The 21,774-nt window shown below is 41.5% G+C and overlaps 2 protein-coding genes across 3 annotated transcripts; one reads left to right on the forward strand and one right to left on the reverse strand.

Annotated features, from left to right (window-relative positions):
* Positions 1-3: 3 nt before the first annotated feature.
* On the reverse strand, positions 4-5,086 carry LOC109140744 (Ataxin-1). Of its 2 annotated transcripts, none has more exons than XM_019268370.2 (3): positions 4,706-5,086; positions 2,144-3,301; positions 4-1,638 (listed from the first exon to the last, which is right to left on the reverse strand). In XM_019268370.2, the coding sequence occupies exons 2-3, from the start codon at positions 3,173-3,175 to the stop codon at positions 1,285-1,287; spliced, it is 1,386 nt and encodes a 461-aa protein (XP_019123915.2). In that variant the 5' UTR covers positions 3,176-3,301; positions 4,706-5,086; the 3' UTR covers positions 4-1,284. The 2 variants fall into 2 exon arrangements, with proteins under 2 accessions (XP_019123915.2, XP_019123916.2); XM_019268371.2 differs by having other exon boundaries at positions 4,702-5,086.
* Positions 5,087-8,021: 2,935 nt separating this feature from the next.
* LOC104939062 (dysbindin-like) lies at positions 8,022-21,750 on the forward strand. Its single transcript, XM_010755542.3, has 4 exons — positions 8,022-8,284; positions 20,181-20,333; positions 20,437-20,580; positions 20,665-21,750. Exons 1-4 carry the CDS (start codon positions 8,242-8,244, stop codon positions 20,925-20,927), a joined length of 603 nt encoding a protein of 200 aa, XP_010753844.1. The 5' UTR covers positions 8,022-8,241; the 3' UTR covers positions 20,928-21,750.
* Positions 21,751-21,774: the final 24 nt, after the last annotated feature.

Below are 21,774 nucleotides of genomic sequence, written 5' to 3' on the forward strand. Positions count from 1 at the left end.
ATTCTGTGTGTCTGCACTTTAATTTTGAATTTCAATTTAAAGGTCCACTGTGTAAAATTTTGTGGTCTTACATTTACAGGATATAGCAGAAAAGGAACGTAATATGTTTTCTTTAGTTTATAATCACCTGTGTTGTTAGAACAAGCCTTTTGTATCTACAGATGCTGCAGGTCCGCTTTCATGTTTCTACAGTAGCCCAGAAAGGACAAACTAAACACTGGCTCTAGATGGGGTCTTTTTGCGTTTTCATGGCTACCATAGTTTCTCATCCATGCTAGGAAGGAGAGGGTGAAGGGAGGTGGCTGCAATCAGCAACTAAACAAGATGCCACTAAATCATATACACCGGACCTTTAATTTTTCCATCCAAAGCATCTCCACTCTTAACAATTGGACAGACAATTAAAAAAGGAGCATCAGTACTGAAGCAAAGCAGCTATATACTGTAACAACCAGGCAAATAAAGGCAATCACACTGACATTCACCGAGAAGCTAAGAGCTTCCAACATAGCATAGTACAACAACACAGCCCACACCATTAAAAACATAGATTATATGCATTTGTCACCTTAAATAGAAAATAGAGGTAGAAGCGTAAAAATGAAATCCTCCTGAAAACAAGTGGTGTTGATTGTCATAATGAAAATTCACTACTTCTATCCTGACATTTAGGAAATGCAACAGTTGTAATGTAATCTATTATTTATGAGCATAAAGAAGTCTTACATAACATTAGGCTGAAGGAGAGATAAACTTTACACGATATGATTGTTAGGACCTGAGGGAGTTTGTTTTTGTGCTTTTCAAGGGAACGTGGGCCGTTTTTTTTATCAGAACTGCTAGAAATAATATGAACACACACTTGAACCCCACACTCAAAATACTCTTTGAACCTACAATATCTTTCTCACATTCATTGTCAGTGAAGCAGCTCCCTGTAGTAACTTACTGTAGATATACACTTTGGTTCTCCATGTAAATTGACTGATTTCTCTCATGTGAATCTGAATTCTTTTTTTATAAGAGACTGATCAGGATCACAGAAAATGTATTTTTTAAACTCAAGTCACATAGTCAGTGTTTGATCCCTGACCATACCCATATAACGGTACCTCTGGAGGATCCTGAGAGTTGATCTTATCATCCGTCTAGCTTTTACTCCTCAGATACAAAAATGACAGTCAAGCACACATATATGATTCAGGAGGTAGAAAGTAAGCAAATATAGGCTGAATATAGCAGAACTTTAAAGAGACTGACTTGTAAGACAGTGACCCCCCCTCACTACATACAGTTAGTCCCTGGACCTCTCAACTCAGGGGCTGAATAGTGTCTCCTCCGGACCACCTCGGCCTCCTTCTTTTGCCCCCCCGCTGAGCGCTCTGGCTCTGGAGGAACCTGGGGTTGTGGCGCTTTTAGGGACCCACACCCTCCATCTGACTTGATGTTTTTTGACTCCAGGGTGGTTGACGGAGGAGGCTTGGGGGTTGAGACAGGGGTGAGAGCCAGGCAGATGTCCCCCACAATGAGCTGACGGCACTGCAGGCCACAGAGGCGGGCAGTCCTCTGAGGGCTGCAGGAAGACCAGCCCCGTCCACGCACAAAGAATGGGTACTCCACATAGACATCCACCAACTCCTGGAAGAGGATGTTACATATGTACAGGAAGATTAGACACAGAAATGCATCTTACACACTTGTTCACTAGGGGGTGGTGTTGTACTTGTGCGAAATTAATGACAAATTGAATGATTTCAGAGTTGTTTGAACATCTGAAGCATTTAATAGATTCAACAGAGACCTTTGATAAAGGCAGGCATGTATTGGCCAGCTATTTGCACAGTTAACATCGATACCCTTGATTAAGTGGTTAATGTGCAATAATTTGTAGATAGAGCCTTCTGAATCTTACACACTGGACCTTTAAGAGCTTTTTAGTCTGATTAATGCATTTTTTTTATTATGAATTTAATTGTAATAACGAATTTAAGTGACATCTCTTAACCTCATTCAATCAGTAGTATTTAACACTGATTTCCCACATGACCTAAATTAAGCACTTGGTACATATGTTACGAGAATACCAGCTATCTGTCAATGGTCTGCTATGAATGTTGTATACCACAAAGTGATTTTCCTTCACCTGGGACTGCTGGTCGTGAAGCAGGATGAGGAGACGTGAGATGGAGGAGGAGGCTGACGGGGTGATGCTCTGTACCGTGCAGCAGCTGAGGCGCAGGTCTGGACAAGCCAGTGATCCCAGCAGGAAATCCTCCGTTTGCAGGTGTTCCACCCTCCTCAGCCGCCCGTCCCTGAGCTCAATCAAAGAGCCTGCCACAAAGTGAGGGAGCAGCCAGGGGAAATGGTTGGGAGACAAAGAGGATGAAGAAGCCTCATCTGAGGCCAGAGCAGATCTTGATGCATCCTCCCTCACGGAGGTGTATGTATTAATTGAGTTGTCGTCAGGGGAAACTCTTACGAAGGAATGTCCAGAAACAGGATGTTTGACAACTTTTGATTTATGTTGCAGTGTAAGGTCCCCATGTGGAGAGTGAGGTAGGTATGTGCTCAATGATGGAGGGCTATACTCAACTTTTCTGTCTCTTTCCCTCACATATGGTCCTTTATTCCTCCCATTACTCTGTCTGTCTGCATTTAAAGTCTTGTTCCTTAACATTTTGAGCTGCTCCCAACCGTACCCCCTGCCCACCCTTTGAAAGCCCTCATTGACCAGGGAAACAGGGTTGAATCTGGAGGGGTGGTGTGGGTGGCCTGGTTGGAGTGCCGGTGTGCCAGACAAGTGCCTGTGGTGCTGATAGTGGTGAGAAAAGTCCCATCCAAGGTTGAGGGGGTTGAACTCTCTCCATTCTGCCCAGCCATGATGCTCCCTGAATGCAGAGAGGGCCTGAGTCTTGGGCCTGGTGGATGTGTGAGTCTGCATCCAGGGCTGGTACAGTGCAGGAACCCGTTTTGGTACGGGCTGGAAAGGGCCTGTGTGTTTTGCCTTAAACTCACTGTGGCTCTTATATGGGTAGGGTGCCTTGAATGTTGCAGCATCACACTGCTGCTGCTGCTGCTGCTGTTGTGGTGGTGATGAACTCCGTCTTTGGTCCCTCTTTTTGAATGGGAGGTTGTCCCTGTCTGGGACTAGAGCTGGGTTTGGTGTGAAGCTCATTGGCTCATGCTATCCGTCACTCACTCTGGCACTGCATGGCCTCCTGTAAAAGCTGAGGAGGTGTTGTGATCATGTGACACAAACTCCAGTCTCTTGGCAGATAGTTAGGTCCAAGGTCGTCACGATCTGAACAGTAGAAGATACAAATATTGGTGCACATTGTCAGGCTAGAGAAAACCATTAAATTACCCATTCAGACTCTGTCTTTCTTTTTTTGTCGCAAAGATTTCTTGATAAATGTCAGAACCTTCCCCCTCCTCTCTGAATGTACCACCTGTTGAGATCATTGCCTCTAAATATCCACTTGACACCTTAACAATCTAACTATCACCATCAGCTTCAAATGACGGCTTTCCAACCACCAATCGCTATATTGATGTGATTTAGTTTGATGGACAGCTAAACAACTCCATAAAAGTTACTATGGTAACAAAGTACTGCACAGTGTGGTTGGTGAAAGAATGAGCGTAGTGAGGACAATGCAAAGTGAAAGGTTGGCATTAGAGGTTGGAGTCTATTACAAGGTTAATAATATTGGTTAATCAAGTCGTCATTGAGGAAATTTCCACTAGAAACAAAAAGTGTTCTGTGGCTAAATAGGTGCATGGTGTTTGCTTTTCTCGTGTGACTGGAGTGATCTCCAACACCACAAACTACTGAAACCCCATCCTTCTTATATATATATGCACAACGGTGAGTCAGTTCACTGAAGTGGGCTAAATATAAGCACTTTGTGGCCACATACACAGTTTCTCACCTATTCTGCAGATACATTTACACAAAGTGGATGTAAAGAGCAGTGCAGGACTTTTACAGCCTGTCAGTGTCCTGTATTATGTCATCATCATAGCTGAGCACCGCCGCTGAATGGACCTCTTTCACTCTGCCTGACAGGCATGTCTCTGATATGAGCTGTTTCTTTATCGTGTCTGTGTGTGTGTGTGTGTGTGTGGGATCAGACAACACACTCACACTGACATTCCTGTATGAGCATTCAGCATCATACCATGACACATGAAAAGATAAGTATTTGTCAGCTAAATGCCTACAGTGTAAATGTAAATTCATTCAAATGGATTAGATGTGTGGGCTTCATCACACTCACACAGGTATGATCAGATCATGACCCAAACAGGCCAACACTGTCAGGTTTAAAACACCTTATGAGGCGATCACTTCACTATGGAAATGAGATGTATACACAGCAATGTTTGCAGTGTTTGGTGCCATGATAAAGATAATCTGCACCGAGGCTCATTTGCGTATCAGTAGTGCCAATATTGCTCATAGTCTGCTTGATGTTTCTATCTATGGAGCTGCAGCGCAACATAACCAAATACAGCCTCTGGTTCTGAATGCCACAGACTACAAAGAGTTCCTAAACCATGCATTTAGAGTTAGACTAACGTAGATACCATAAGCTGCTCTCTTGGTGGAGTACAATAAAAAAAATAAAAATAAAATACAAGAACAAGCAGCATAAATCAAGACAAGCTGTTTAGAGAAGCTTCATGTAAGAGACTTACTTACATGTTCAGCCATCCAGCTATCCACCTGTCTCTGTGCACACAGACACCTGTCTGGCTTGGTGTTGTCCTCCTGAGCTGCAGGTGTAAAGGCAAAATGATCATAAGCAATCCAGACAAGCTCAACAGACTGTCTGTCAGACACAATCTCCTCCTTCCTCTCTTCTCCTCTTCCTTTCTCTCTTCCCTCCTACTCGCTTTTACATTTTACACTCCCACTCTACTTAGTCAGTCAGTCCAGTTAACCTTTCTGAGACAGATCTGATGTCTCTCTCTCTCTCTCTCTCTCTCTCTCTCTCTCCCTCTCTCTCACATCTGAACTTGTTCACCCTGTGTTTGCTGCTGAGTAGCACTCTCAGTCTCTCCTCCATTGGTAATCACGCTCCTCTTCCTCTCTCCATATTCCACTCTCTCCCTTGCTCTGAAGCTCTCTCTGTTGTTGGGTGTATAATTAGAAATGAGACTGCTGTGCAACTCCTCAGCTGATGGTAGGCGTATGACTGCCTGATGGCTTTGGCGCTTTGCCTGGTGTAGTGAGGGCGGGAAAACGTTGCTTTAGACTAGCCTGGACACAGAAATCTTGCTATCACATCTGCAGTCTGAGAGCAAATAGCCCTCGCTTATTGTTGCTGTTTCTCACTTCCTGCTTTTCACACCTCAATGGGAAGATGCAGACTTATACTTCATCCTTACCTTCACCCTAAACTGTATGAATGCTTAGAAATGTCCAATAATTGCTTGAGCAAAGCGTTCAGAGGTCAGCATTAAGTTCGAAAGTCAGTCCAAGGCCTTTCACAGTTGTGCAGACATAAACAATGTCTCTTCACCCTCACCCACGGCATGCAGTCTGCTCGCTTTGTATATGCACTTTCTCACTTTTTTCTTGATTGCTTTCTGGCCTCCTGCTTTCATCTCATTGTGAAACATAAGAGAGAGGACGTGGCTTTTAGCTATTGCCACTTCAGGTCAGGTCACAGCTATTGATTTTGCAGAGCCTCAGCAGGTGAACCCCCCTGTCATGAGAGGGCCCACACAGAATTTAGTTTAAGGTGAAAAGGATTTCTCGTTTTGAGTCACATCATGCTTCCTCTGCCCACTCTCTATGTTTTCTCTCTGTCTTTCTGCACACACGCACACACACACACGCTAGAGAAAGTTCATGGCACGGTAAGACATTGCATTGCTGGTCATTGCCACAACTTGTGTATTCAGGCTAAACCACCACAACCACTGACATTTACACAAAGTGTGTTTTTATTGGTAGAAATTGCCAGTCTCTCCCACCACTTCCCAACTGCTACATTACAGCATGAATTTGAAGTTTCACTTTTCAGTTTGCACGGATGCCATGCGTGAGTTTCAGTAATGAAAGTTTCCATACTTGCACATACTCTTTGTAAAGTATTCTAGAGATCATTTCATTTGTTCTAGAAGAAAATGTATGCATTTTTGTTTTGATCAAAGTTGCGGTTGATCAACAAGTTGGAACATTTTGTGCTTATTCTCACAAACGGATTCTTGCAATGACTCACAACAACAACTTTTCCTGCCTGCAACTGGAGCAGAGCACTCTTTCAAAGTCTCTCTCAAAGCCGATGCAGTGTTTTGGTTAAAGGTGATGATGTAATGCTGCTTTGTGAAGCATCTGCATGAATGCATTGTGTAATCAGCAAGTCTAGCTCAGAAGAGGTGGAGATGTCTGTCAATATCCACCAGATGGCGTTGAGGACTCACACATTGTCAGATCTACTACCCTCTTCATTCCCTGCCTGAGTCCCAGAGCCTTTCTTACTATATGTGGACTATGTGGATGTACCACCACGGGGCCCCCAAGCCTCAATATATTTGTTGCATTCTTATATGCTCAAAAAGGCATATTTTTTCAATTGCATCATGACATAAAATTAATAGATGTGAACTTTTGCTGATTTCTGTTGATCTTGTGCAGTGGTCTAAAATGTCAGACTTGTGGTTATACATACCACAATCACGGAAACAGATCCAAAATGGTACTGAAGGGGTTGCAGTGTTACATGTAAATGTTTCTTACTACCTGAAACATCATTTTTTAATTTTTTTTTATTGTTTGTGCATTAATATGGAGGCTAGTCCATTGTATTTTTATTCATTTAGGTAAGTTATTATTTTTTTTATTGTCTTGGATTGGTGTACTCTAGCCTGTTTTCCTGTTAAAATGTAACAGGCTGTTGCATTGCCACAGATGAAAATGTTTGGAATCTCTCCCTCAGAGTTTGACAAAAGTGCTGCTGAGTCCCATATAAGATATCCAAATGAGGCCAAATGAGGCTTTCAAGAAATATGAGGAGTTTTGAGCAAAGTTTTCAACAGTTTTGTTGTTGTTTGTTGTTTTTAGTGTTAAGTTTTCAACAGTTTTGTTGTTGTTTGTTGTTTTTAGTGTTTTATGCTTTTAAAACGACATGAAAGGAGTGAAGGAAGATCCGGACCCAAAAATGCCAAAAATGCCAAAAATAACAGCAATAAGACAATAACCAACAATTCTTTTCATACTGGATTAATCTGCTAATTATATATCAATGAATGAATGAATTAATTCATCATTTGGTTTATAAAGTGTCAAATGACATCACAATTTCCCAAAGCCCAAATAAATGAATGTTGTTTTGTTCAATCAAGTGTCTGAAACAGTCCAAAGATATAATTTGTTATGATATGAAAAGTTCTTTCAGTGACAATATTTTGCTTAAAACATGACAAACATGATGTTACTGATAAGTTTCCTGTCAAGTGACCAATCGATTAACTAACAGTGGTTTCTAGCTCTAATGTATAATGAACAGATATTTTTTTCAAATGTGGATATTCATCTGAAAAGACACCTAGACAAAACATTGCTATTTTGTTTGGATAGGAAATCTATTTTGAAATTTTATTCAACATTTATTAAACCTATTTAATTTTTTTTTATTCAGAATTGATTAAGGAACAAAATGTTTGCATTAAATTCTTATTAAAACTGAATTACGTGACAAATAACAATACAACACTGAAGGTATGTTTGTTGTCTGTTTGTGTAGCATTTGTTGGTATCTTGACCCTGAAGGTGACTCAGAAGTGAGAGGGTTTAAATCTGCAACAAGAAAAAGAGAGGCAGGGAACAAGAGATGGACAGGAGGAGGAGGGAGGGGGTGTAAGAAGACAAAAATAACAAAGGCATGTGTCTGTCTCTCCTTGGTATTTTCCACTCTGTTACATAAAATCCCTCCTTCCCTTTTCTCAATCCCTTCCTCTCTCTCCCTCAGCTCCTCCCTCCACCCTGTCATTGGTCAGCTGTTCGGCTCCACAAATCCACAAACTTGTTCTCGCCTCATCCAAGTGGATCAGAATCCACTGAGGGAAAGATAGGAGAGTGGGAAGGAGAACAGCGGCGTGGCAGTCAGCATCAGTCACTTTGAGCAGAAGAGGTGGGAGATGATCGGCAGCCTCTCTGCTGAACTCTCACAGGGCTGACCGGCATTCACACTCATCATCTCTGACTGATTATCTCCAGCAGCAAACAGCATGAGCTCCTCATCAGCCAACCTTCACAACAAACGCCTGCCATGTGAGTCATTTTGAAAACTTCTTTTGCAGAAACTCATTTTTCCGTTCAGGTTCAAGTTTGTTCTGCTTTGTTTTAGTGGATGTTACTTTGCTTTGCTTTAGATGTGGAGCAGAACATTAGAGTGGAGATGAATCTCCATGTTTGGTTGTCAGAACTACAGCACAAACACCAAATAGATTGAACATTGAACATAGTTTAGGTAAAACCAACATTTTTCACTATTTGTCTGCATTTTCCAATTCAATATCAATATGAAAATGACAGAAATAATTTTTTAGAATATATTTAGCAAGTAACTGTATATTATTTATGCGTAGACACTGAGTTTATTCTTTTCCTCATTACTATGAGACATAAGCTGTGTGTGTGTGTCAGATATAATACCGGTGTGACAGCTCAGCCGAGGGCTAAATTACTGCCGTTGTGTTGATGCTGCCTGAAGTTACTGGTCCAAGTCCTGTACTGGCCAAGAAAACAGACAGGAATGTTGAATCATCACCCTGAGTAATGTCCACTAATACCAAGTGAATGGATCACGCTCTTTTTGCACAGGAACAGGGATGCATTCCCACACACACACACAGACACACGCACACACACACACACACACGCACACACACACACCGAGGCAGGCTTGGATTGGGGCCACCGCACAACTCCAGACAAAGATCTCTTATTCCTAATGGGATTGTGCCTGCAGATCTCATCAGCCGGCTGACTGCAGCGGGGTCTGCAGCTCGTTCTGCAGACACACCAACCCAGATAGGACTTACAGACCTGAAATTGAATTAGTCCCAGTGAGATCAGTGTGTGATTTCATGAGGCTAAAAAGGATCAGGGTTGTGACTCCAGAGAAGACGTCTCCCATCTGTTGCTCTGCTCCACAGCCCCCGTGCCTCCACAGTCCGCTCCGTCACGTTTTGATTATTGTGGGAATGTGCCAGAGAGCGGCACATTGGGGCACTGTGAAGTGAAGGACTGACCAGCTGTTGAGAGCGTATTACATGCGGCAGGGTACTGACTGTAGAAAGAGTTGTTTCTATTCTCTACGTATTCTTAGCCCAGTCCCCTTGGACATGACCCAGATATAACTGAGGAGTAGATTTTGTCTAATGAGCAAATTAGGGGGGTAAAAGTCCATACCATGTACTAGCTATATATTCGATTGATCACACTTTGAGGAATGCTTACAGTTATGCTTATGCTGCTCTGCTATCCAGCTACTGGAGCTTCTCTCTGAGTACGACAGGATAGAAATGGAACAAATTGAACAGCTGTATAAGTTGTGAACCAAAATACTGTATGTAGGTGTTAGGAGAGGTTTTTACCTTGTTTACCTCTTTACCTCGACCTTTTCTGAGCTGACAGTTTTGACAGATTTATAACACTTTTCATTCGCCCGATTTTTTTTCTCTTCATCTCTGAAAACTGAAAACAGTGTGTCCGTGTTTACCTCTCACTGTGTTGTAGGGTTAAATGTTAACTTAGTTTACATTCTACAGTTGAAAACAAACTTGATGTTTTATAGGTTACAGTGTTTCTTTCATACTTGGTATATTTAAACCTGCAATAACAAATCTGCTGACCTCTTTGCAGCAGCAGACACAAGCTGTAAACACAACACTGACAAAATGTCACCATATAAAGTTGCCATGGTGAACTTGTACGTATACAGTTAGCTATTAACACATCCAGCAGATACAGGGAAACATTTTGAAACAATTAGACATTCTGTAATTAAACGGTGGCCTGGTGGCAGCCGCCTGAATCAAGGTTGTTGTAAGTTGATTCCAGAAATAACGACTCCTAAATCAGCATCTTTTATTATCACTGTGAAAACGTTACCTTAACTGCTCCTGACAAACATTTCTGCAGCTTATGTGTCAATTTAAAAGAATGCTGCTGGGACAGAAACAGTCACTTGCTGCTGATTGACAAGGGCAGGTGAAATAAAATACCCAAGCCCCAAAGAAAAGTCTGCTAACACGAACTCAATTTCAGACTGAATAATGAGAACAAAGTCGTAATTATTAAGCTGGTGAGGAGCGACTCATGAAGTCCGTATTTCTACATTTCTGGTTGCTGCCCTGCAGCCATGATGTGCTTCACTGGAGATGCTCAGTGCCACTGAGTTTTGGGACCAGAATGACTTTGAGGGGAGATTTCACTCTCAGTTATTCAAGTCATACTTTGTGCTCACAGATACAGCTGACAAATAATCACTGATATACTAGCAGAAATGTGGACTTTTTGTGATGTCTGTTATTTTGTTAAAGGCACAGACAATATGATTTAAATTCAAATGTCCAGCATTTAAATTCCTGTTGTTGGATGAGTTGTTAATACTGCTCCTTCAGAAACAACAGGAATACTAACAGGTTTGTTCCTTACCAATGTGAGAAAAGCTCACACGGTACAAATACACAGATCAAGTCTGCTTGTGTGTGGTTATACTGAACAGCCTTACAAGGACGCCTGAATAAGGTTCCCATCAATTCACCAGTCTAAGCTGTGCATCCCTGGGGACATAGACCAGCTCTTCTCATTAGTTCTCTAACAAATCCATCTACTCACCGTTGAGCTGAATCCTCTGGGTATCGACAGAGCAAAAGCCTCCAGGCATACACTGACTGTTCAGAGAAACAACAGCAATTCATCATGTGAACACCCGTCCAAATGTGTTGGATCATGTAGCACAAATTCATTGGTCAGTTAAAGATTTAGAGTTTGTTCCCTGAGGTGCTGGTATTGCTGTGAGGAAGAAACGTGTCAAAAAAGACAACAGGTGATATTTGAGCTGCTATTTTTATATTATCAATCAATTAACAAACGATCAAATGAATATGTGTATGTGAAAGGGATCCCTTGCAGAGAAATTTAATCAGACTCTGCAGTTTCCCTTGGCTCTATGGTGCATTTAAAAGATTGTGTCAACTTTTCTGTTTTCAGTAAAAACACCAGACAAATGGCACCACACGGACAAATGTATTGACTAACTGGAGAACATATTGCAGCGTTTAGTAGCTATATAGAGGAGCAGATATTTCCCTTCAGGAGTTGGTAGAGACCAAAAGCAGAGCTAAAAGAGAGCTAAATTTAGCAGAAACCGACGCTTAATGAATTCTAATTTTAATCTGTATTCAATATGTCAACTTTAAGGGTGACTGAATGTTTACAACTTGTTTTCTGCTGCCCCCAAGTGGCTACAAAATCAGTTAATGAACGTTAAGGGTAGGTTAATTTGTAAAGCATCCTTCACACACAGAGGTAAATAATATGACAAAGAATTAGACCAGACTGGTGGTTTTACTTATTTTTCCTTATTAGAGTTGATTGGTTCTTGAAGTTTAATGACCTTGTGTATTTCCAGTCTGGCCAAGAGTTATTAGCCTAAATGTAATAAAGGAAACAAAAATACTGTAATCTAAATTAATTAAATGCATTTTTTGTTAATTGTGATAACATGAAGTAATACATGAATTTTTCTGGCCAGTCATTGCTGCAACACATCAGAATAGAACTGTGTTTAGTATCCAGCAGAGTATCTGCAGGCCACCCTGATCCAGCCTCAACATCAGTCTTAGAGGGACTGTGCTGAGTTTAACCAAACATTCCTTTAGTTCCTACAGCTGCAGGCAAAATAGCTTTCAACCTCCCTGACAAATATGCACAGAGACAGTGGTGCATTTCCAGGAAGAACAGGGAGCGGTGTGTATGTTGAAGTGATTGTCATGAGAGACGTCAGCATGTGAGGGTTTTAAAAGAACACTTTCTCTGTTTGCCTCGCTCTCTTGTTCCCTTAGAGATGATGCTCGGTCAACCTTCACGAGATAATTTGATGTTCTGTGGTGTGACTGCAGACTTAATTATCTGGTAAAACTGTGACAGGATTTTCTGAGTTCAGCTATGTTGCCATGTCCTCTGTCAGTCTGTTGACAGCCACTCCAGATGCACTGATGATTACTTGTTGAATTCTGTTGGCCTCACAGAGATTTTAGCATTATTTGGCTGGTTGGATTGCTTTAATAATAGTTAATAATCACATTTCACTAATAGTCATTCTGGATAAGAGGATTAGTAATCGGCTTGTCAAACTGGTGAAGCCAATTGCATTAATCATAAACCATGACAGTCTGTTTGTGGGCTTATGGAGGGCAGTGGGACAAGACACTGACCTACAAATAGTGCTATTGTCAGTCTGGGTGTGATCCAGGCAGGCGGGAAGGAAGGAGAGGGTTAACACTGATGTCATTGTTGTCCTGACCGACTAGGCTGATCGTGCTGGACACTGCTTTGTCCCAGAGAAAACAACCAGATCTAATATGCAAATGAAACACACACACACACACACATGCATGCATGCGCTAGACGGACACACACACATAAGCGGCTTGCATAAATAATTTACTGTGCTTGCAACTGGAGCTCAGTAAATGGGAGCTTTTAGAGAGTGAGAGAAACCCAAAATAAAAGTGTGAGACAGAGCAAGTGCATAGTCTGCAAAGATATTGTCCATTTGACAAGCGTGGCCACCTGTCTGTTCCACTTTAGTTCAAAGTATTTTCTGTTCCGAGGAACAGGATACAAGCGGGCAACGTGATGGTTTGGAAACTGTAAAACAGCAGGAATAACTTCAGCTCTCATGATGTGTTGAAGCTCTCGCCATCATCTTTTTAACGTTCGTGATAAATTAGCACATGCTGTTATAGTTGCAGCTCTGCTCCTGCTGTGTGAGCAGGATAATTCTTCTACCTGTAGCTCAACAGTGGCTTCACCATTCTTCATGTCCACTGAGACAACATTAATTACTGTAACAGCCCTAGCAAAGAGACTGATGCGCTAATGACCAGCTGTAGACTGTTAACAGCCTGCTGCTCCCGTTGAGGTCAGTGCTGTGCTGGAAGGTACGGAAGTAAAAATAACAAGACATCCTCTTTAACTAATGAGCCTGTGCAGAATTCCTTTCTCTCGATCCATCTTTATCTATCCTCTCCATCTCTACAACTTACACCTCTGTGTTGACTCTCCTTTGGCTAAACTCTCTCCCATCATACTCTTGATTTTCTTAAGACATCCTCCTCATTCTGCAAACGTTCCTGTCCTGCCTGACCTCTCCTCCCTCACTCTTCTTGCTGCCTTTCTGTGTTTACAGCCACTCACTGCCTTCCTCTGCACACCCCCCTTCCTCTCTCTCTCTCTCTTGTCGCAGTTGGGAAGCCGTCCATGTGAAATAAAATCTTTCTCCTCTGACAAAAAGTGTTTGGGTGGAAAGGGCAGCCAGTCTATTCGCAGTGGCCTCAGCCCAAATAAGTGTTACCTCAGAGTTTCAGGTCTGGCCCAATGATCAGAAGTCTGGCTGGTTTAGTGCCAGAAGAAAAGAAGAAGAGCTACAATAGGAATATATGGATATATGTTAATAAATAAAAAAAACTGTAATGAATTAATAATATGCACAAATAAATAACAGGTGTTTCAATAGATAGATAGATAGATAGATAGATAGATAGATAGATAGATAGATAGATAGATAGATAGATAGATAGATAGATAGATAGATAGATAGATAGATAGTTTTTCTTGGCAGTCTGCTATTTAAATCTAATTGTGGGACGGCTGAGGCAACACATGGAAATATGTACCACCAGCACGGCCATTTGCACAGAAATGACCTCATCCATTTGTGTAAGGAAACCACTTCTCAGAAAAAGCCTCGGCTAGGATGAATAGACTCAAACGAAGAGTCTGGCAAACTGCTCTATAATCAAAGCAGAGGAGGAAATGATGGTTCCCACTGGGGTTTCTGTTTGACTACTGCTTACCGAGGGGTTATAACTGGAGCTGCTCCGTCAACCAACAAGTGTAAAAACAACAGGATCATCTGGAGAGGCAGTTTTCTCTGCTCCACTCTACCCCGACCTTCCCTTTCACCCTGTCACTGGGGAGTCTGCCAGTGAGCTCACATTTTCATTTAGCACAGTGATGGGCTAATGGCAGCCTGTGGACGACACCGAGCCCTCCTATCCCTTCATTTAGCCTCCAGATCAATGTGATGCCTGTGCCGGTTGTCTGTTGGTGCTCTGAAATGAGAGTCGCATCCTTGAAAACACGACAGTGGAAAGAGCAACATGTGACCCGGTTATTTGCAAATTATGGTTTTAATATTAGAAAATGTGCTCTGTTTAGAAGAAAAGAGTCAGTCAGTTGAAGAATCTCTGCATCATCATGTGGGGATGATGCATTATATGTGACAGCAGCTGTGTCTGGGTCTCTCTCATGCGTCTGTGTCATCATGCCACAATTTTCATGGACATTTAATCTAAGCAAAAATAAAGAGCCAAAGAAAAGAAGGAATATATTATATGATATTATAGACAAATTGAAGGATGAGTTTAAGTGTATTCACCTTCCATTACATCCAGAATGATTTCCTGTGAATGGCAACATATCTCAGGCCAGTCCTGTTTCCCTACATCTCTGCTTTTGTCCGGCTCTGAATGGGCCCTTTCTCTCTTTTTCCCCCCCGAGCGGAGGATCTGGGTTTGTCTTTATGTGGGGAGGCATAGTGGCACGCATACACATCCGGTTCACTCTGTTTGTCTCTATCTTTCTGTCTGTTCCAGTCATTCTGCATGTCCAGCTGGTCCTGAGCCCTGATCTATGACCTTTTCTTTCTCAAGTCCCCGAGCACTCAGAGGAAGGAAGGAGTAGGAGACAGAAATGACAGAGGAGGAGATAGCAAGAGACAGACAGGCAGAAAGAATGAAAAGATGAAAGTCAGTTGACAAAAAGTTGACAAAAAGACAATGAAGAGATGGACAAAGAGACAGAAATTATAAAAAGAGGAAAAAAGAAAGCAAGAGTGACAGAAATAGAGAGGCGAAAGATTGACAGACAGAGAGAAAGAAAAAAAAAGACAGAGGGAAAGAAATAGAACAAAAGACAAGAGAAAACTCACAACAGTGGTGAGAGATAAGAGAGAAAGACAGGACAGACAGAAAGATAAAGAGAGAAAAACATAAAAAGAAAGACTTGAAGAGAGTAGAAAGAGAAAATGTGAGAAAATAGAGACTATCAGAATAAGATAATAACAAGAATAAGATGAAAATAGACAGAAAGGGAGGCAGAAAGGGAGAGAATGAACGACAGAAGAAATCTGACATAAGTGGTCAGAAAAACTAAAGAAAGAAAGACAGAAGACGACAGAGAAAGTTGGAGAAAAGACAAACAGACAAATGTGAGAATCAGAATGAGCAATAAAAGCAAAACAAAGAAGGACAGAATATCGGGTCATGCTCAGGCCTGCAGACTGTTTGTCTCTCTGTTCTCTCTCTTGAGCAAACACAGACCCTTCAGACATCATGTGCCGTGAAACTAAAGACTTTGGATCGTGGCGAGATGATGATCTCATGCACACTGTGGCCAGGGTTTTCTTGTGACAGAGGACTTTCCTGTGTTAGTGGTTGCTCTACTCAAAGGTCACAGGGGTCATCCGTGGCCAGGGAAGATGTTATCGATCAATCATTCAATAGAAAAAAGAACTGGATAGGGAAGCAAAATCAATGTGAGGATATACATCTGTAGCTAACCTTTAGCTCTCCATGGGCCTCAGCCTTTAAGTAGAAACAATCCATGCTGAGATCAATTAGGTTTTAACTGAGTGGGGAAAATACTCTAGGATAAGCGATTTGTTTAAACCTGTAGTCTGTAATGGAATTTATAATTTTCTTGGAGGCGGTTGCAGCACAGACATGCTCCCCAGTCTGCTTCCCTTTGGAAAGAAAAGAAAAGATAGTCATTCACTCGGCACAAATCCAGTGTTTTGTTTGACATGATGTCTTTGGCTGGTCACATTAAACAGGGAACTCTTTTCATCCAAACACACATGTCAAACAGGCGGCTCCTGATTGTGACTGACATCTGGCTTTGTCAGCGCTGCTCCCCTCGACAAAAGTGCTTCTGACTGTGTAACAGTGCATGGAGAAGAGAGCATCGCAGACTCACAACTGTCTCACACAGATGTCTACACAAAGACAGAAGTGCTGCAAAGACAAAATGTCATAAAGATGCCTGGCACGAGACAAACAACTTGCAATGATTTTCCTTTCCTTTCCCTTTTTTCAGAAGATTGCAGCCATGAAAGATGCTGGCTGCACTGCCAGACTCCTTTATTGTAGACTTGTAGTCACACCTGCTTTCTGTGTATGTCTGGTAAAGAGCAGTAATGGAAATTGATGGGACGTATGCAGATTTTACACATCAAAACATATTTACAGCATAGTTGCCAACTGTGAGACCTCAAAAATATGAAGGATTTCGAAACTATGGTGGGGGGTCACATACTTACACTTGCTATTTTTCATACATAACTATCAACTTTGTCAGTGTACTGTGTGTACACTGTGTGATGGTGCACTCATAATGGTCAAAAAGTTGAGTGTGGAAAGCTGGACACTTTTTGCCCTCAGTGGTCACCAATGGTGGCTACATAAATAGCTGTTGTTGTAAATATTGCGATATACAAATGCAAGTTGTATATATATGATTTAAAATTAGATTTTGGCTTTTAAATGTTGGCACTAGAGCGCCACCTAGTTGCAATTCAGCAAAGTGGTAAAATGTAGCGATTGTTGTGGTATGTGCACGGCCATACTCACACTGAGACAACAGTACTCTGTCTATTAAAGCACTATGTCAGGAGGTACATAGTTTACATCAAGTACTACATTGAGACACAGCAATGGAATCTATGTATCAGGTAAAAAACCCTGCTCTGCCACACCTACATGCCTACTGTGACGTGTCCGTGTCTTATGTATTGAGTCAGTTACACACTGTACAGTGCCAGAAACAAGCTGTGGAGGAAGGAAGGAAAAAATGGGTGAAAATCTGGGAGAAATATGGAAAATTGTGACCCTGGGAGCTTATTTGATTTTGATACTTTTTGTTTTTTCAACAGTTAATCACGTGTCCAACAGCATTGTACAAGTGTAATGCTAAACTGGTGCTATCATAGGAATCATAGGATCTGGATTTTCTGGAGCTTGACACATAGGGGCTAAAAGGCAAGATACCTGAGTCTCTGCTCTGCTGATTTTGACCATTATTTTTGATAATGGTATCTCTTGGAAGTCCTCCAGCTGTCTGGAAGGTACCTCTTTAGGAGAGGAGAAGAGAAATAAAACACATGCAGTAGAAAAGCATTGGTGTCCATGTGGCCTAGAAAATAAATTAAGGTTTGCTGAGGGATGAAGAGGAAGAAGGAGGATCATTGAGGATGCGAGGAGCAGTGAGGTGCAGAGAAAGATTCTGACAGGTCAAAAAAAAACCCAAAACATGGCATTACTTTATCAGATAATTTTATGTATTCTGTTGTGAAATATTTCCCTTGTCTTGGGACATTAAATTCTCATCACACCCACAGTCTGGAACATAGTCTTTTTATCTGACCTTGTGCTCTCCCTCGCTCATCCCATCTGTCTCCACCAGTCTAGACAACTGATAACCGCCTCTTTATTTCCATGTGACAGTTTATGACTCCTTCATTCTTCTCATGTATTTCTTTCTTATCTGAAGCTTTATAAAAATTGTACTTATTTCTGTGTGCTTCATTTGCTTCATGTTCTAAAGTTTAGAACATTCGTGAAGTGAACACTGAGGTTTGTGACACTTTGTTTTCAATCTTGGAACATATCAGCTATTGTCTTACAATGATTTAACCTTTAAAGTCAACAGCTAACGTTTGAGAGCTTCAACAAACCAAGCTGCTTTGCTTCCACATGTACTCATTTTCATTCTCTTTATTTTATTGTTGCTGTCTGCTTTGTTTTGATTTTTCATTTGGATTTTTTTCCCTTTTACTTTGACTGCTTTTCTAGATGTCCCGGGAGGGGTTATGTATGCTCTATGTTCCTGTAAATAATTTACTGAAAAAAAAAACCTACAAAAGTTTTGGGGGGAAGTCTTTAAAAACTTTAAAAAAGAGAAAGAGAGAGTGAAATTTTTCAAGATGACTTCCAAGACTGGATTTCAGCCAATGTGTTTTGTCTCTTTTGCTCTCCACACAGACTGCAACCAAAGCCCGCACAAACGTGATTGGACAGTACTACTTGGACTACCAGAACACTTCTGGTGCCAAAGTCTTGGTCTCTTGACTCGATTCTACATTTATATGCACATATCTCTTCAAAGAGATTACATTGTTCTCGTAGCACTTCCAGAAATTGAAATCACAAGGGTGAAGTGGTGAATAAAAACAGAATGAATGATATTGCAACAGCACTATTGATATTGTGTCAGGATCTCCTAAAGTGGAGTTTCTGGGTGTTTGACAATGTTTATATCACATTAAAAAGGTTGTTATGATCGTTGACAATGTGTCTGTTGACAGGCTCATATAAATGTGATTATTATATTGAAAGAAATAAGCATCAGTGTGAGTAAAATAAAACATAGTGATGTTTTGTTGATTGTTAATCTATTTTTTCAACTCCATAATTCGAATGCAACACACAAAGTGACAAGTGATCACTGTGTCATGGCAGATACTGTCAACTCATCATGTTTTCAGTCTATGGGGAACCCCATTTATATATTCAGGTTCTGCACACATACTGTATGCCCATAGGTACTGTCAGCTGGCCAAGCCCTGGGGTTTGAGTTGTCCTCTTATTCCCTTTCCTCCAAAGTTGTCTCCCAGTGAGGTCACTGTACCCAGAAGGCAGGATGTCAGACAGGGCAGAGCAGAGCTGCAGTGACAGGAGTGTGTCCTCCCGTCAACACAGACATGCCTGGGCACGACTCGCGGGGATGATTGTGCTGATGCAGCATTCTGCAGGATGGAAACCTGTTGCTGCTTTTAGGCAGCATCTACATTTTTTGAATTAAAGTTGGCAGAGTCATGATGACTGCAGCAGTGAAGCATTAAGTCATGGCTGTAGTTCATTATGCGACAGATTGGGTCAACGAGAGTCTCCTCATACAGTCAGAGACAACAGAGAATCCCTGGAATCCCTTTCTTTCCTGGTACTGTAAACATCCTGAGCTCAATGTCTTCCCTCCATCATTCAGTGGTGTATTTATAGAGCTGCCGTGACTGCTGCTCTCAACACCGGCTAAATAATCTTGACATTATTCCCAGTTTAGACATAACTTGAAAGCCTCATCCAATTAGGTCAATCCCTGTCTGCAGGTTGCAATAACTCACTCTAATGACTATGCAACATGGAGTGTGAGCAAAAGAGTAAACAGTGGAAATACACTAAACAAGAAAAGACTCTAACATTGTGTGCATACTTAAGAGTATCTAAAATGAATTTAAATTAACATGTTGCACTCAGCTTTATTACAATGATGCTGATGAGGGAGGCATGGTATCTCAAACAAGATTAACTTAGTAAAAGGACCTGACAGCTTGGTTTTGCACATCATTCTGTGGACTAGGCCTGATTTAGTATACGCCCATGTTAGTACAGTGTGGATGTTTGGAGAGTTTGATTAAAGCAACCATTTGTTTTATCTGTTTTATCAGAAAAGGTGGCGATCAGTGGCAGGAAAATAGTTGTTTACAGTTAAGATAGCAACAGTATCTTTTATTCATTGTGATATATGTGATTGACTTTTCATTATTTCTTCTTGGTATGTAAATTTCAATAGACTCAGCAGTCTAGATTCCACCTCCTCATGTCTCTCATACAGCTCAATGTCTCCCCCTTCTGGCTATTAACATTTGAGCCCATGTGACCTCGACATAATCTCACAGACTGGTACATGTGTCTCTAGGGTGGAGATACTAGTTTCTGTGTTTCTTTTGTTTGATTGGAATGCAGACGTACATGTTCTCTGACATTGAAACTTAAAATATCACCTGTGTGTAAAACATTTCCTTCTGTTGTGCCAGCGGAGGCTGAACGTGGCCAGAGGTTACCAGATGTGGATGCAGCACAGCAGCTCAAGTTGAGAGAGAGGCAGCGTTTCTTTGAAGAGGTCTTCCAACATGATGTGGACGTGTACCTTTCCTCGGCACACCTTTGCATCCGAGACTATAAGAGACGTGAGTTGCACTGGTGGCACTTTTGTAAACCCATACACATGCACACACAAATGCACATTCATATACAGTTTCACAACATTTCATTGCTTCACTTCTCTGGCAGCTCCAATCGGCAGTATCTCATCCATGGAGGTTAACGTGGACTTGCTGGACCAGATGGAGCTGATTGACATTTCTGACCATGAGACTTTGGATGTCTTCTTCAGCTCTGGGGGAGAAGATGGAGTCCTAACCTCCCCACTGCCAGGTATAGAAACCAGAAATAGAACAAATATGACAAGACACACAGTGTACAGTTACATTTCTAACAAATGTTCTGATCTGATTACAGTCCAAGGAAACAACAACAACAATGAGGAAGTCATCAGTAATGGACTCTTTCGACATGTCCTTGAGGGTCTTGAGGCCAAGTCCCGCATGTCTTCCACATCTTCAAACTCTTCTTCCGACAGCCAGATTGTCAATGCCAATGGAGGAGACACCCCTGTAGTCAGGTCAGATGATGAGGAAACGCACACCAGCACAGTCAAGAGGAGAGCCACACCTCCAGAGATAGAGAAGGTGAAAAGTCAGACTCCTTCATCGTCTTCGTAGAACACAACCTCTCCAGGATGCATCATCACCTTCAGCACAATAGTTGACACCTTGGCTGGGGGCAAAGAGAGGACATGAGAGAAGCCTGTTTGCTGTGACTGTTCTCCCACACCCTGGCTCTGTTCACTGCTTTCAACCTTTCCTTTGATTTATGATGTAGGTTGGGTTCTCTGTGTGTTTTGGAGGTGGGGACCATGAACTGTAAATATGATGTCCTATTAATTTTCACCTTTTTCCATTCTTGATTTGTTCCCCTGTTTTTGACAACAGATGATAAACATCATGATGAACGATGAATTTTGGACATTACTAACATGACCCGACATGATAGAAAAGCAGTGAATGGATTAAACAAATAGTTGGATGATTTGAGGTGTAATTTGGCAGTATAAATTAAAATATATTGTCCCACCAATGCAAATTCTGTTTCATAGTTCTAATTTTAAATAAATCTCTCACAAGAATTGTTTGCTTTACCAATAAATAAAGAGGGAAAAATGCATTCACATGTGTCTAAGAATCAACAAAATAGTTGTTGGGTATATCAAGGTGCTGTTATGACTGTAAACAAGTGCTTCCAGGCAGTCAAAATGATGCGTCAGGGGAAGCTGGAAAACGCCACAACCAGAACTTACAGGGCAGCCTCATAACAAGCCTGTGAAGGTTGAAGAGTGCAGAGACCTTTCAATGTATGTTGAATCAAATACAGAAAAAGAGAAAAGACACCATCATGTATCTTAACGGTTTGAAAGGTTGTTGACGAAATGTTATACACACACACACACACACACACACACACACACACACACACACACACACACACACACACACACACAAAACACACACA

Source organism: Larimichthys crocea, chromosome VI (genome assembly GCF_000972845.2).
Source record: "Larimichthys crocea isolate SSNF chromosome VI, L_crocea_2.0, whole genome shotgun sequence".
Taxonomy (NCBI): Eukaryota; Metazoa; Chordata; class Actinopteri; family Sciaenidae; genus Larimichthys; species Larimichthys crocea.

Excerpts from the sequence above, each read along its gene's own strand:
- LOC109140744 (XM_019268370.2), bottom strand. The coding sequence starts at position 3,175 with ATGAGCTTCACACCAAACCCAGCTCTAGTCCCAGACAGGGACAACCTC. Across the intron at positions 1,639-2,143 it reads TTCACGACCAGCAGTCCCAG|GAGTTGGTGGATGTCTATGT; the intron begins GTGAAGGAAAAT and ends ATCCTCTTCCAG.
- LOC104939062 (XM_010755542.3), top strand. The coding sequence starts at position 8,242 with ATGAGCTCCTCATCAGCCAACCTTCACAACAAACGCCTGCCAT. Across the intron at positions 8,285-20,180 it reads TCACAACAAACGCCTGCCAT|CGGAGGCTGAACGTGGCCAG; the intron begins GTGAGTCATTTT and ends CTGTTGTGCCAG. Across the intron at positions 20,581-20,664 it reads CCTAACCTCCCCACTGCCAG|TCCAAGGAAACAACAACAAC; the intron begins GTATAGAAACCA and ends ATCTGATTACAG.